Source organism: Puntigrus tetrazona, chromosome 22 (genome assembly GCF_018831695.1).
Source record: "Puntigrus tetrazona isolate hp1 chromosome 22, ASM1883169v1, whole genome shotgun sequence".
In the NCBI taxonomy this organism is placed as follows: Eukaryota; Metazoa; Chordata; class Actinopteri; order Cypriniformes; family Cyprinidae; genus Puntigrus; species Puntigrus tetrazona.
Genome location: NC_056720.1, coordinates 3,941,827 through 3,956,943, shown reverse-complemented (window position 1 = coordinate 3,956,943; position 15,117 = coordinate 3,941,827). Strand labels below are relative to the sequence as shown.

General features: G+C 36.3%; 1 protein-coding gene across 6 annotated transcripts; it reads left to right on the top strand.

The window, feature by feature from the left end:
- Positions 1-5,839: 5,839 nt before the first annotated feature.
- LOC122327408 (SLAM family member 5-like) lies at positions 5,840-14,816 on the top strand. 6 transcript variants are annotated; one of them, XM_043222758.1, is made up of 7 exons: positions 10,865-11,063; positions 11,283-11,373; positions 12,472-12,801; positions 12,969-13,250; positions 13,324-13,428; positions 13,847-13,917; positions 14,537-14,816. In XM_043222758.1, the coding sequence occupies exons 2-7, from the start codon at positions 11,334-11,336 to the stop codon at positions 14,624-14,626; spliced, it is 918 nt and encodes a 305-aa protein (XP_043078693.1). In that variant the 5' UTR covers positions 10,865-11,063; positions 11,283-11,333; the 3' UTR covers positions 14,627-14,816. The 6 variants fall into 6 exon arrangements, with proteins under 6 accessions (XP_043078690.1, XP_043078689.1, XP_043078688.1 ...); XM_043222757.1 differs by having other exon boundaries at positions 10,956-11,003; XM_043222755.1 differs by lacking the exons at positions 10,865-11,063; positions 11,283-11,373 and adding an exon at positions 5,840-6,068 and having other exon boundaries at positions 13,755-13,917.
- Positions 14,817-15,117: the final 301 nt, after the last annotated feature.

The window sequence follows — 15,117 nt, the reverse complement described above, 5'->3', positions numbered from 1 at the left end:
ACGAACAGTGCCTGCACGTAGATGTTTTCGTAGATGTTCTCGTATTTCCTTCAGTTCTCTTCTTGAAACATGTCGTCTCTGCTGCTTGCATCCAGGATTCTCAGATCATATAATTGCATGTTGCTTAATGTATCTCTCTTTCTCAGGTTTATCATGCTTATCGTGTATTGTGAGATCCATTAAAAAAAACTCACTACGGTGCTTTTCTTTTAACAGCGCTCAACCCCTGCAGCAAACTTATTGTGAATGTAACATCAAAATACTTTAAATGTACACTCCACAACACTAGAAATGTAAAAAGTTTTAGCATGCAATAAGGCTAGTTTTAAGTGATGGTCCTTACAGATACATCTTGAATTCTACAAACTCCATTTTATTCTTCATTTTACTCTAACTAAACGTTTCAACACTTTTGAACTTTTTTTTAAGAATAATAATTCTGAATTAAATAAAAATAAATGCTAAAAAAACCAAAACATTAAATTAAAAGCACTTTTTTTCAGGTTTAACACTAATAAATGTTACATATTTTTTACAAATTGTTTTTACAGGTAGCCTATATGAATGTCATTTATTAGATTCTGTAAAAACTATTGAACTATTCCATCCCAGTAGATGGCGGACTAAAGCGGTCGCGTGATTCAACGAAGAAAAAAGCGAGGCGGGCTCGGAAAAGGAAGTCGCGAGCGCGAAGTTTGAAATCCGAAAACGCATATTTATTTTAATAATATGTTTATTGAAATAAATTAATAAAAATGAAGCGTCGATCTATTTTTATTTCAGTGCTCTTGTTTGTTCTCGCACACGGTAGGACATTTTGTTCTGATCTCCATTCAGTATTGTTGGTGAAGCAAGTTCTACCTAATGAATGAACGAAACGTCTGTTTATTCAAAGCTTGAGCAGAAGTTTCCAAGTAATTAAAGTAAATGTGAGATATTTCCTAAAGACACAAAAGAAAAAAACGCTTAACCAAGTCATGTAACAACAGTTTGTCGCACATATCAGTACTGTTTTAAAGATTTCCCTATACTACTTTCCTGCTGAACAATTTTATTTCTTCTCCAGGTGTTTTCGGGGGCGGTACTGATGGACTGTCGGCTTTTGTGATGGATGGAGATTCAGTCGCTCTACACACTAATGTCCAAACAAAGCAACAAGAAGACATAAAGTGGTATTATAAAGACACTAGAATAGCTCAGATTGCTGGAGATCTCAGTTTTATCTGCACAGATGTTCAGTGTAATGGTGGTACTGAGAGATTCAGAGAGAGACTAGAGCTGGACAATAAAAATGGAACTCTTACAATCAGAGAGACCAGAACCACAGACTCTGGACTTTATGAATTAAAGATATTCAGCACAAGATACAGCACCGAAAAAAGACCTTCAATGTTACCGTTCGTGGTGAGTCAATTCATTCATTTAATTAATAACACAGGTGTAGATGACACAGTGTTATCCTTTCTGTTTGAATGAGAAATTTATGGAAAATAAAGAGTTTTATAAAATATTTGCAAAACGGATACAAATACATGTTGCTTAACTAAAAGAGCGTACTGTAACTAATCTCTATCAGATCTAGAGTTTATTTTATGTTTTTGTATGAAGATCCTTCAGCAGCTGTTGGTTTGTGTTTCAGGCGTTTCTGCTGCTGCACGAGATGAAATGAGGAGAAAGTCATTGATGGAGGGAGAATCAGTCACTTTAGATCCTGCTGTAACGAAAAACCCAAATGATGTGATGGTTTGGTATTTTAATGACATTGGCGCTGAAATCAATGAAGAACCCAGAATGATTTGTACAGATGCTCAGTGTAATAACGGCACTGAGAGATTCAGAGACAGACTGAAGCTGGATCATCAGACTGGATCTCTGACCATCATGAACATCAGAACCACAGACTCTGGAGAATATACACTACAGATCAGCAACAGCAGATTCAGCATCACGACGAGTTTCAGTGTTACTGTCACTGGTGAGTATCCCTTTATCAATCTTAAAATAGTTCATATTACGTTATTTTATTGTGTTCGCAAGTGAGCTTTGACCCGTGTATAAAGTAGGTTTGCAAAGCTGTGGAAGAAATATTTCACCACTTCAAGCAATATCATAATGCAGAAAAGATACTGAAGTAAAATGGATTATAATTTATTTTCAAATATTAACTTATTTACTCTTTCAGTTTCAGGCCTGTCTGCAGGTGAAATAACAGGAATATGTGCTGCTGCTGTCCTGCTTCTTATTGGTGCAACTGTTTGTGTGTTTGAGTGTCTAGTGAGAAAGGTAAATATTACTTTATTAATAGGAAACGATTCGGTTTACACCAATACTGATCATTTTTGTGCCCCAATCTGGGTAATTTAATATCCAGTCTGTCTGTATCTTCCTAGTAATACAAGGTGCTTACTTAAAGTCCTTCGTTATACTTTCTGCTGTTCGTCATTTAACAAAAAAATAAAGAAAAATCACAACCTTTTGTACACTGTGAACTGGTATTACACATACAGATGAATTAACGAGATGGATTTAAAATCACTACTCCTGTTCATAACCATCTGTGAATCTGTTTTCTTGCAGTCGAATGGTGTTAGTGTGAAGGGGAAGGATGTTGATTTGTCGCCGAATCAGAGCGACAGTCCACTGATGGATGATGCTGAAGAAAGCTCTTCTAATCACACTGATGCTCGAGTGAAGAACACTACCAATAACTCATCCTCTAATCACATTGAGTCTAATGCTGTTGTTATTGATATCGTTGATGGAAACTGCTTATACTGAACACCTGTCTGTATTAAATGTCTGTAAACTAATTTATGAGTTTGTCGTAAGTAACAAAATAAATGACACAGTTATAGCAATCATTGTGTGTGTATACTGTAATATAATATTAACTCTGATTGGTTAAAATTTTTACTTCTTAAATCAGGTGTGTCAATTTCTTTCTTAAGATGAGATTTAAACCTAATTAAACACACCTGATCTAGCTATTCCAGTCCTTCAGTTTTATTTGAAAACTAAAATCTGTAATTTTCAGATTTTTCCTGTTATGTTTTTTAAAGTTTTCTCCTGTATTTCTGAAATTGGGGAAAACTAAAATTACATGAATTAGACGTAAATTATTACGTAAATGTATCCTGTGACAGTAACTATGAAAAGTTACATCTTTACCGCAGAAAAAAAAAACTATCACAAATATACATTTTTATTTAACAGGCTTGCTTAATTGCATCATTTTTAAATAGTGTTTCTTTTTTTAGTAAAAATACTAAAAAAACTGTCAACTGTGATATCTGGTTCCAACTAAGTTAATCCTTCCAAATGACTTTTGACAAGAACAAGACGGACCCAATTCAGCAAATTTGTGTGCGATGGAGGTGGCTACTTTTGAACCAGTATCAGCAGAATGCCTTCAAACTGTGGACACATCTCATAACACTTGATGTACTTTGTAAAAGAGATGGCATCTACGCTAATATTAGCCTCTTTCATTCTTATTCCGAGGTCACTGGAGCTGCCCAGATCCAGACTATCCAGATTAAAGGGTCACTGCAGCCACCTGAATTCAGTCTATGTCCAGCCCAGACGGTGGAACAACACAGATAGGTGACCTCTAAAACCCTGAATGTCAACTGAGATCAGGATAACTATGAACCCCAGAGACATTTCCCCAGTTAAGACCAAATGACCTCAATAGTCTTCGGGACAAGACCACAGGGACCAGATGAGTCCTCTGAACAATCTGATTTTGTTGCAGCCTAGAGGTAAACTGCTGGTTTTGTCTAGCCAGGGAAGAACGATGGTAAAAGTACTGTACCAACACTGAAGTTTGGAGGTGGAAGCATTCTGGTATGGAGCCATTTTTCTTCTCATAGCAGAATCCGTGGCAGAAAAATGGTAAAACTTAACTTATTAACTCTGAGGGAGTTGGAGAATGAGTCTATTTCCAAAAGAGTGGAGTATTCCTTTAAAAAAATTTCACATGGCATTTTTGTTGAAGCTCAACAAGCCAGGCCATTCATAGAGATGTTCAGAACTTTCAGTGAGCGCAAGGAAGCCCACTTCGCACTTCTCTTTATCTCTCTATTGGCTACTGGTTGTGGTTTGCATCAAGTTCATGCTTGCTCTGCACTCTCTTGCTGTTACTCAAGCTCGAGTCCACTTACCCTCTAGAAGCCTGAAGTCAGTAAGCGAACGCCACCTTGAGGTCGGGGTCAGTAGGGATCCTGACCATGAAGGAGGGAGATACAGTCACTCTACAGACTGGTATCAAAACAATCCACCTAGAGGATATTAAATGGTGCTCATGTTTTTTGCTGTCTCCAGAAACTTTCCATAGCTGTTAAAATGGAGTGAATCAACATACAGGCCACAATCAACAACCTGATCAACTCTATGCAAAGGAGATGCGTGAGGTGAATGGAGGTCTAGATATTGACTGGCTTTCAGAGATGTGACTTAATATTATAATCATACACTGTTTATTTTACATATTGTCCATCACTTGTACATCAGACCACACAATTTTCAAATGACATTTTATGTAATATTATGTAATATTAAAGTTTTCAAATTAAATTAAAGTTGCTGTTCTGTAGATGGCCCCCTAGATGGCACCATTTACTATTTAAACCATAGATCTTTCGGGAGCAGACATCAGAGTTGCATCACTGCAGTTTCACGGTAAGCGTGTTTTCACCAAGTATAAAAGCAGAACCTGATTTTCTGGTCTGTTCCTAGGTCAACATTTTTGTACCAGGTACCAGATGGGATGTCTTATAGTTCTGTGACAGACACCATCACAGAGCATAGTCACATGAGGTAAAGAAAGATTGAGTCTTATCTGAGAGATTTTGATGTAGATGAGAAATGTCCAAAGTCCATGTAATGATAGTCCAAAACTGGTGAGCTGGCAACGAGTCCAAAAAAACAAACAAAAAAACAGATGCACAGGCTTGAAGAAACAATCCTCATATATACATGTTCCTTGTGAAACACCTTAAGTGGGAATTCACATACTTTTATATACAACAAGGGCTTCATCCAGTATGGGTAACCACACTGAAGGCCCCATGTTTCTCCTTTGAGCAGGCTTTAACATGTGGTATTAATGCTTACCCTCTAAACAGTAGGCACATGCACTGAAGCCTTTGTACTGGGCTATAAACAGAAGTTTCCCATGAAACCAAAAGTGAGGCAAGGCAGGACAATCCTACTTCAGCAGATGCTCTTCCTCTCTGTCTATACAGAGTTAAATACCTGGATACCTACAACTCACCAGTGCCCCCTTACAGACCCGGAAGGAGAAACTACAGGGCAAACATGATAACAGACAAAATGTCTGTTACTTTAAATGCATGGTTTCCCCCAAAAAAGGAAAATTCTATTATAATTTACCCAGGTTGTTTTAAACAAGTTATAAGAAGATACTTTGAAGAATCTGGGTAACTAAACAGATGCTAGTCCTTGGTAACTTCCATAGTAGAGAAAAAATGAAATGAAATGAAAATACTGTGTATTATAATTCACAGTACACTGCGGAGCAAACAGATCAATCACTAAATGGACAAATATCTTGCAAGTATGGTTATTTAAAGCATGTGCGTTTAGTGTAAAGTTTCTTCCTGATACTATGAAGAGCTTTGACCTTTAAACATGAGGAGAGACAGAAAAACAATAGAAACACAATCATGTATTATGTTAAGACATGTTTAAACTATACTTTTGATCTGCTTCCTACTAATTATTAAAACAGTCATGCTGTCATTCACATGTCTGTTCACAGACTGGAAGCTTCGCATTGAACACAACACTTCAATCAGCAAGCTTCAATCAGATTAGCTAACTGCAACATCTTCTTGCATGAGTCATGAGGGCTCTTATTTTCGTTTTGTTTGCTGAATCTCTTCTGTCTTCCTCCTGCATTATAAACAGAGCTTTTGTTCCTATATATAATTTTAATTCAAATGCACTATTTAATTCAACAAAGATCCAGCAGCAGAGAACAGGACTATCCTGGAGAATGAGAGTCTGGGGGAGAGATCCAGTAACAGCTCTACAACAAAGATCAGGTAAGTAACTAACCACACGTTTCAGCGCTACCTGCACATGTGTGACAGAGTTCGCTTATATCCGTATGTGTGGTCTGGTTTCTGATGGGACTGTTGAGCACACAGCTGTAGTGAAAGCAGAACTGATCTAAACAGAAACTTTTACAGAAATGTGGTTTCCGGGTGGACAAACATCTTGCGTGCGAGTCTGGTTATTTAAAGCGTGTGTGTTTAGTTTGTAAGTGTAGTTTCTTCCTGTCCTGCTACGATGAAGAGCTTTGAACTTTAAACATGAGGCGAAACCGCCTTTGACAGAGAGACAGTAAAACAACAGAAAAACAATTGTGTTTTACACTGCATTCACTTATTCTGCTTATTCTGAAAAAGATTTTTTTTAATTGTTTTATTTAATTAATTGTATCATTTAATTAAACCTGTATATCTATGGCTACACTGAGGTTGCAAGGCTTCCCTCAGGCTCTAGCCCAGTTCAGCATGTGGTAAAGGCTCCTCTGTTGTGTTGGTTAGGGACAAGGGTTATCTGAGAATAACGGTCTGTCCGACCTATATCCAAAGTTCGCTTTCTCGTCGCACCCACCGCCCAGGCCCAGCAGTTCTCAGCAGTCCTTAAGCAGACAGAAGCTATTAAGCACCTTCCTCCGTGTGATTAGTTTAACAACAAGTCTTTAGGGTCTTTGTCTGTTCATCCCCGAGGGCATCCCCCTCTACACCTGCTCTACCCCGCACTTCTCACTGCTGTCACAGACACTTTACCAAAAAAAAAGCAATTTCTTTTACCTTTGGGTCTATTGCTCTCAGTTCAAATTGTGAGCGATGCCATGCTTCCTCACACTTTGAATCAGGGCATGAATTCACCTCTCACTGTGGAGTTGCAGGACATACAATTTCCCTGCACTCCAGTGAATCTACCGCAGAATCGGGAGGACCGGTAAGTGCCGCTTCAAGGAGTCACCTTCTACTTCAGCACGGTGCCATTCCCGAGTTGACTCACCTTTTGTCCCACAGCTGCCCTACTGTGGGTACATCAGCTATCGTTCTGTTGATACCATTTGTTCAGAGCCTGGCAGCCTGGTTAGCACTGTCAAACTAAAACCTGGTTTGCAGACCTCATGCTTCTGACGACAGCCACTTCTTTGAGGGCTCCCCTAAAGAAGGACCCACAGCCGATCTATGGACCCTGATCATCTGGCTTCTGGACGGGATGCTGTAGACCTCTCTGGCTTTCCTCTTTTCCCCATTATGAGGCTGGCCTTTGCTCTGAATTGGGGTCTATTTGTTGAACGGTGCATCAGTGGTGCTTTGCAAGAAAACTACACCAAACTATAGCATAGGCATACCTACAAGTGCTTCTCAGGTCTAATTGCCCTGACATTGCTGACTCACTGTTGTGATCTTAAAGGTCTCCACTTCCATCTTAACCTCTGAGATCACCAGGTTTCAACGCAGAGTATAAATAAATAGGATTTGACTATTAACCTTTACTCAAATAAGTTAATTGTTTTTAACAATGTGTTATTTAGTTATTTACACAAGTTTCTTCCCACACACGTCCTGTGAAAATGTAAAATCTAATGTGCATCTCACTGGAGCAACCAGTGTAAACCCAGTGTAATCAGACACAGGGAGAACATACAAATTCCACCCGGAAAGGCTTCCTGTTCCAGACCAGTCTTGAGCCAGGGACCTTCTTGTTGTGAGACAACAGTGCTAACTACTTATGTAGTAGAAGTGATTCCCGATTATGTTGTTAAATGGTGCTATAGTGTTGTTTGCATATGGCTTGACTCTCTGCTTAATAGCTTCTGACAGTTCTAGCAAAGCTGAACTGAATGACTACGAGTAGGAGATCATGATTCATAAGTGTAATATATTTCATTTTATAGCAATACAAAAAAAGAACCAAATCAAACAGCACCCAAAAAAAGAGTCCGGTATTACTTGTTAAAACGGTTTCTCTTTAGAGCAAAAGTCAGTGGTTTCATGTGAGCAAGAATGGAAAAATAACAAACGTTCAGCCACAAAGACGGATGGTTTTCACACCTCAGAAACACGCATGAACAGACATCAAACGCAGACGTCCAGCAGCAGGCACATTCTCATGCACAGGCAGCCTGTCTGTCAGCAGATCAAACCACTTTTCTGTAGAGATGTAAATAATCAATACCATAGTGGGGTCTTATTTCCTTTTGATGGGTAGTTTGTATCTTCGTTTTACACTTTTAACTTTAAGAATACAAAAATAATAATGCCCCAATGGGATGAACGAGCTTCACAATAGTCCTTTTAATACAAAGCATAGTCTTTTGAAGTTATAGGAGACCATTTTATTAATTCTTTGTTAATTGTCATGCCTTTAAACCCCTTTATGAGGACCCTTCTTTGATTTCCTGAAGCTACGTGTGATGATTTTCACAATCTCAAAACTGAGTCTGAGGTCGTTGCAGGAGATTTATAGTGAAAATGATCACACATTCTGGGTCTTTAAAAAAAACATTAGCGTTTGATCATCATTTTATTACAGTTGGTGCATGACCCACACAATCATCCTCTTTAACTTTCTGTAAAATATGCATTTAACACAAGATATACTATTAACAATATCTGCAAGTAAGGCAAATAAAGAGTTACTTTCAGTGTCATTATATTCAATTTGACCCAAATTTAAAAGCATTAAGTAACGCAGAACCTGATTTTGCCGTGTTTGAATTGTTCTTAGTTTAACGTCTTTGCTGACCCTGGAACAACATTGTGATTAACCAATCAGGTTTGGAGAACCGTTTTTTCTGCAGTTTAGGCTTACAATCAATGTTTGGTGCTTGTACAGCAGTGACACTTATATATCATTAAATCTGATTTTAGGCATTACTCATGTGTAAGGTTAGGTTCAGGTGTAGAGATAAACTACATATTTGAATTAAAAGTTTGTTACAGGGTCAGTAAAATATATTACCCAGGAACACACAGCATCCTAGAACTATCACTGCTTATCCCTGCTCTATACTCACTGCTGACTGAAACTCAGAATGCGTTTGTTGCTTTTTTCGCTCCAACTGTGTCTAGCTGATACTCTCCATTGTGTTGAGTTGTGATATTTGTGATGGTCAGAGATCCAGTATGATCGTCCAGCTTCAGTCGGTCTCTGAATCTCTCATCAGGACCATCATATTATATCTTTTTATTCATTTTGGCTATTTGAGACTTTTCAGCCCCATATTTCCATAGTATGTCATCGTCTTCATGCATCTCAGTAACACCAGTGTTTAGAGCGTTGGGATGTATGTACTTATATTTTACTGTCGTATTGCCATTCATTTAATACAAATAAAGAAAATACTTGTGTCTTCTATTAACTTCTACTGGTAAAAAGATATGGAATTTTTCAATGCTTACAGATTGCCTGGACATATATTTACGGTATCAATTAATGGAGTAATATTGAAACATGAATTTATCATTTTAATGTCTGGTGTTACTGATTTATTAGCTAAGTCTATAAACAATTGGATTTGGAGAGCAGCAACACACTCCAAGTTGGGGCAGAGGCAAAACAGAAGTGAAAAAGTTATAGAATATCAAAATGAAACTCTTTTGAAGCGGTCCACCTTAAGAGGAACTGGTAACAGATGGAGTTCTAGCGATTGCATCTAAATAGAGCAAAGCAGTCTTTGCGAGCAAAAATGGGTCATGACTCATCACCTGGTGTCAAATTTCCAGAGAGTTTCCTGAAGTCCTCAGATGGCATTAAAAATACAAAAAAAAAAAAATGCTGCAGTGTTGAATACAATCACAGATCATTTGCGATTTATAGATTTCACATCTGGAAGAGACACGTACGTTTAATTTCTGTTCATACGTTCATTCTATGAATCGCACGCATGCATATCAGAGAAATGATCGTAAGATCAAATTTAAGATGATTTCTGCACATTTTCTAAATGAGGCCCCAGATCTGTCTCTCTTGCGGTTTCAGGCGAACAAAAATGACATCCTTAATTAAAATTAAAAAGGAAAGTGTTTGTGAACAACATATTCCATTTTTATCAGCAGTAGAATTTAAAAATCAGATTAATGATTTTGTGCGCACTTTAACACGTCCCAACGCTTTGCAAATGGGGTTGCAAAGCGTAACTCTACATTTATAGTCAAGTTTAGTGAATGGAAAAACCAAAGTGCACGTATAAAACCATCTTCAACTTCAGACTACCAATGTTACTGAGATTCAGTTTCTGAGTCAAAGATGAAAATGGCTTTCTATAGAATTGTGGTTTGATCTGCTGGGTGGACAGACAGTTTGTAGGCGGCAGTGTGTATTCGCTGCATGTGTGTGTCGTTTGTATATAAAGTGCTTTTCCGGTCCTACCGCTATGAACAGCTTTTTAAAACTCTTTAAATGTACTGAAGACAAAAAAGAGCAACGACAAAAACAAGACGAGCAACTGGTTGAAACCAGTAGAAACAACAACAGAATTATCTACATATCTACAATCTCATAATGTATTTTATTTTATTTCACATTTCCACCTGTGGGTGTGGAGAAACACGTGTGCAAAGCAACTAAATTACAATAATAATAACAATAAATCTTGACATGAATTTAATACCCCTTTTAAAGTCACTGCTTCGTTCCATATTTAGTCGTGTGTTTTTCTGCATAGAAGATCTACATCATCTTCATCTACATAGTTCATTGTTTCTGCCTTGCATTAGCTGTAGCCCTACTTTTTTTCCAACTAGTTTCTCATATTTCTCATATCAACAGTAATTTCTAGTAGAAGCAGGAAGAAGCCCTTGTTTCACAAACCAAGCAAACGCACATGCTCTAAATTCCAGTCTACCTACCAAACTAGTTTACCCTACAGATCAAACAACATTTCTGATAAAAGCCAAACCCGCAGCAGGTTTCGGTTTGACTCGAGCTGAACTTCAGTAAAGCCGGTACTGTGAGGCATCTAGCAATTGTATCAACGGCATATGAAGAGTTTATCTTCAAAAACAGTAACTCGGTTTTTTATGCATTTTCAAAAATCATGTTTTTTACATTTTAATTAATTGTGGGTATTATCAAAACAACCCAACTGCGACCGAATTGATATTAATTGGAACAAACAAACTCTTCATATATCTGTTACTATTATGCTTTTTAAATGGTTCATGTTTTATAGATATATATCTACATATTTATATAGACGTTCAGAGTGTTTGTGTCAACAATAGGAGTGTCCAAGATAAACAGCCTCATTAGTTCAGACCTTTCAATGCCGTGACATGCTTTTTTTGTTCTGTTTGTGCTGCTGGAGTCTGATCGGTAAGTTTTAAAAAAAAACATTTTTATGCTTTCATTTCCTTTAATTTGAGAGTTTTAAAGCTGGTGCTACAATTCAAATTACATAATTTTCTACTACTTTGGGGTATGTACTCTCGCATGAAATCTTGACTCATGTCGCTCGTTACATGCCTTAAAATCCTATAAATGAGGCCCCGGGTCTCGGTGTAGAAATTGAAATTTTAAATGAAAAGCTCTAGGTTTTCTATTATGACCAGGGTCTGATAGTCAAGGTTCCATATTTGGTGACTGTTTTGTAATAGAAGTGATACTGTGACAGAAATTGATTGATTTGTGGCAGAAATATGCATTACAAAAATGTAAAGTTTGGGAGTAAACCAGGGGTTATTTTTGGTAAAGTGAACAAACTAAATCTCAGAAGAACCACAATTTTTGTGACGTCAACTTCAAATTTTAAAAATCACTTGGTTAGACATGGCTTTATTTATTTAGCAATTTTGAGTGCAACACATTCTTCAAAATAGTTTATATTAAATAAAAATAGTCTACTACATTATCTTCACTGTAAAGAATCTGCAAAGATTGAAATTTATTGAAAATAACAATCAAAAAAAATGTAAAGTGCTCTTTATACACTGTAAAAAAGCCCATTAAAATACCATTACAACTACTGTAATATGAACTGTGTTATGGGTAATTTATATTTACAGTAATTTACTGTATGTGTGAATTTGCTGTACTTTACATATATACATACACACACATATATATATATATATATATATATATATATATATATATATATAAGCTTAGTAAATTATTCAAAATAAAGAGTGTAATAAAGTTTGTATAATAAAGTGTAAAACAAATTAGAACAAAACTTGTTGCAGTAAGGGTATCATACCGTAAAATATAACTGCGGTGTAACAGCATCATTCTGTAAAACACATTTACAGGTAAACTACTTTAAAAGGGCAGTTAAATTCCAAAAATACAATAAAAAGCAGTGTAGTTTTTCCCTTTTTTGTTTTTTTTTTGTAAATCAACGTTTTAATACACAGTTGATTTTCTGGCTTTGCAAAATAGGAGCCTTAATCCGCCTCTCTTCATGTTCTTCAGGCATGTTTGTGGCAGATACAAATGAAATACAGTCCGTGATGGAGGGAGATTCTGTCTCTCTAAACTCTGATCTTACTCAGATACATAATGAGACCATAGCTTGGACATTTGAATCGGAAAAGGCTAATATAGCTAAAATCAGAGGAAAGAAACAAAACTTCTCCACGTTCGATAATGTTCTTGATGGGAGATTCAGAGACAGACTGAAGCTGGATCATCAGACTGGATCTCTGACCATCATGAACACCAGAACCACAGACTCTGGACTTTATAAACTACAGATACTCACAGCTAATCTGTACACGAAAATGTTCAATGTTACGGTCTATGGTGAGTAGAGATCTGCTCTATACATTTTTTTTAATTAATTGTTTACATATTGAAATGTTCAACTATTTATATTTTGAGACAATAGAAACATTTACTCAATGCACTGAACTGAAAACGACGGATCGGTTAGATTTTCACATATTTCTCTATTCTCTGATGGTTTCCAGCTCGTCTGCCAGTTCCTGTCATCAACAGAGACTGCTCTTCATCATCATCGTCATCTTGTTCGTTGTTGTGTTCGGTGGTGAACGTGGGTCATGTGACTCTCTCCTGGTACAAAGGAAACAGTTTATTGTCCAGCATCAGTGTGTCTGATCTCAGCATCAGTCTCTCTCTACCTCTGGAGGTGGAACATCAGGATAAAAACACCTACAGCTGTGTGATCAACAACCCCATCAGAAACCAGACCACACATCTGAACATCAGTCAACTCTGTCACACGTGTTCAGGTACAGCAGAGCTGATGATTTACTACACATTGACTCACATTAGTGACTCTCTTTAACTCTTCTTCTCCTCCAGGATCTCTGGTAGCAGTGATCTCTGTTGTCGTTGGAGCTCTGTTGATTGTCGCTGCAGTCGGGATCTTCTGCTTCTTCAAGAAATGTAGAAAAACGGACAAAAAAGGCAAGTATTTCCTACTCCTTTAAACAAGTATAACAATAATATATAATTAAATAATTTATGCAATTATCATTTAATCTCATAATTTATTAAAGCACTCTAGTTTCTTTTTAATGGAAGAAACCAAAAAAATGTATTCAGTTCCTGGGTTTCAGAACACGTTTGCATATTGCTTAATCATCTCACATTTACTCACATAAAACTGAACTTTGTAAACATTACATTAAATAATATTACATCACTGCTCTGCTGGTGTTCAAATTAATATCTATTTTTAAAAAATAAATTGTGTTAGGAATATTGTTCTAATATATTATTGTATTTTATAGGGTTTTTATGCGTGTTGGAATGTCAAATGTATAAATGGCATTTACAAAAATGCTGTATTTTTTTAATTATTGCATTATTATTATTAATAAAGCAGACCAAACTTGTAAAGAAGAAATAACTTATGCTGAAACAACATTCAACAAAAGAGAAATACACAAACGGGTAAGGAAATTTCTCTGCATTTATTCTGGAGATAATTTTTGTATGATAATCAAATCACACACATTACACTTAACAGCATTGTATCAGATATTTATAAAAGCTATAACATCATCAATGCATGAAAAAACAAAACAAAAAAAAACGGTTTTGCAATTAATTGATAACATATTGCTGAAACGATCGATTATCGTTTAAGTGCCGTATAGTTATCATATAGTTGTCTTTAGGGTACATTTACTTTAATATAGTACTATGCAACTTTAAGGGTAGAGAAGATGTGTGTACTCCTCAGCGACAAGCTGATCTAAAGTCAGATTTGATTGTTTTTATAATTTTGATATTGTGAAAATGTTTACTTTTACAAAAATGAGTATTTTTGCCACCACTTGATTCATAATGTAAAATTTCGATCTTTTCGGAAAAAGTCCAAATTTGTAATCTGCTCCATGTTAGCTTAAATAGCTTTATAAGACAAGCCCGTTATTAAATTTTATATTTATTTTACATTCAATCTCAAACAAGCTTCAGATAAACACTTCAATATAATAACATTTCAATCTAATAATTTTATTAGTATTTTATATTGTGTGATATAATTTTTTTTTTTTTTTTTTTACAGAACTTTAAAGAGGAGAATCATGTTGTGTATGCATCTGTCGCCACGAGACAGCAAAAGGAAACTGGTTCATGGGGAAAAACGTATGTTTGAGTCTAAAATGAGAAGTTTTACAGAGGCTTGTCAGAGGACATTTATTCACGCGTCAGCACAGATTCACACTGTAGTAATGTTTATATAATGTATATAATGTTTATATACATATGTTGTTATTTTTGTTTTACTGCAGAGCAATAAATAGTTGCATAAGCTTTATTGAGTAAAACTTGTGTATGGACATGCATTTGTGTGTTTGTATTTATGTTTAAGTTTACAGTGAAGGTAGCTGGAGTTTGCTCCACCTGTCTATTAATAGTATTATAAGCAGCTTCATCTGCTTTGTTTCGTACAGAAATGTTTTGATCTGCGTGAGCTTGAGACTGTTGTAGGATGTTTGTGTTGAAGGTGTGAACGGCGCGTGGTCGAGGGTGTTTTTCTCCTCTTTTATACTCATATGAAGCTAACCGTGATTTCCGCTCTACATAGATGTACTATTAAATACTGATTCTAACAGATAAAAGATTCCGTGTAATTGGACAGGGAGA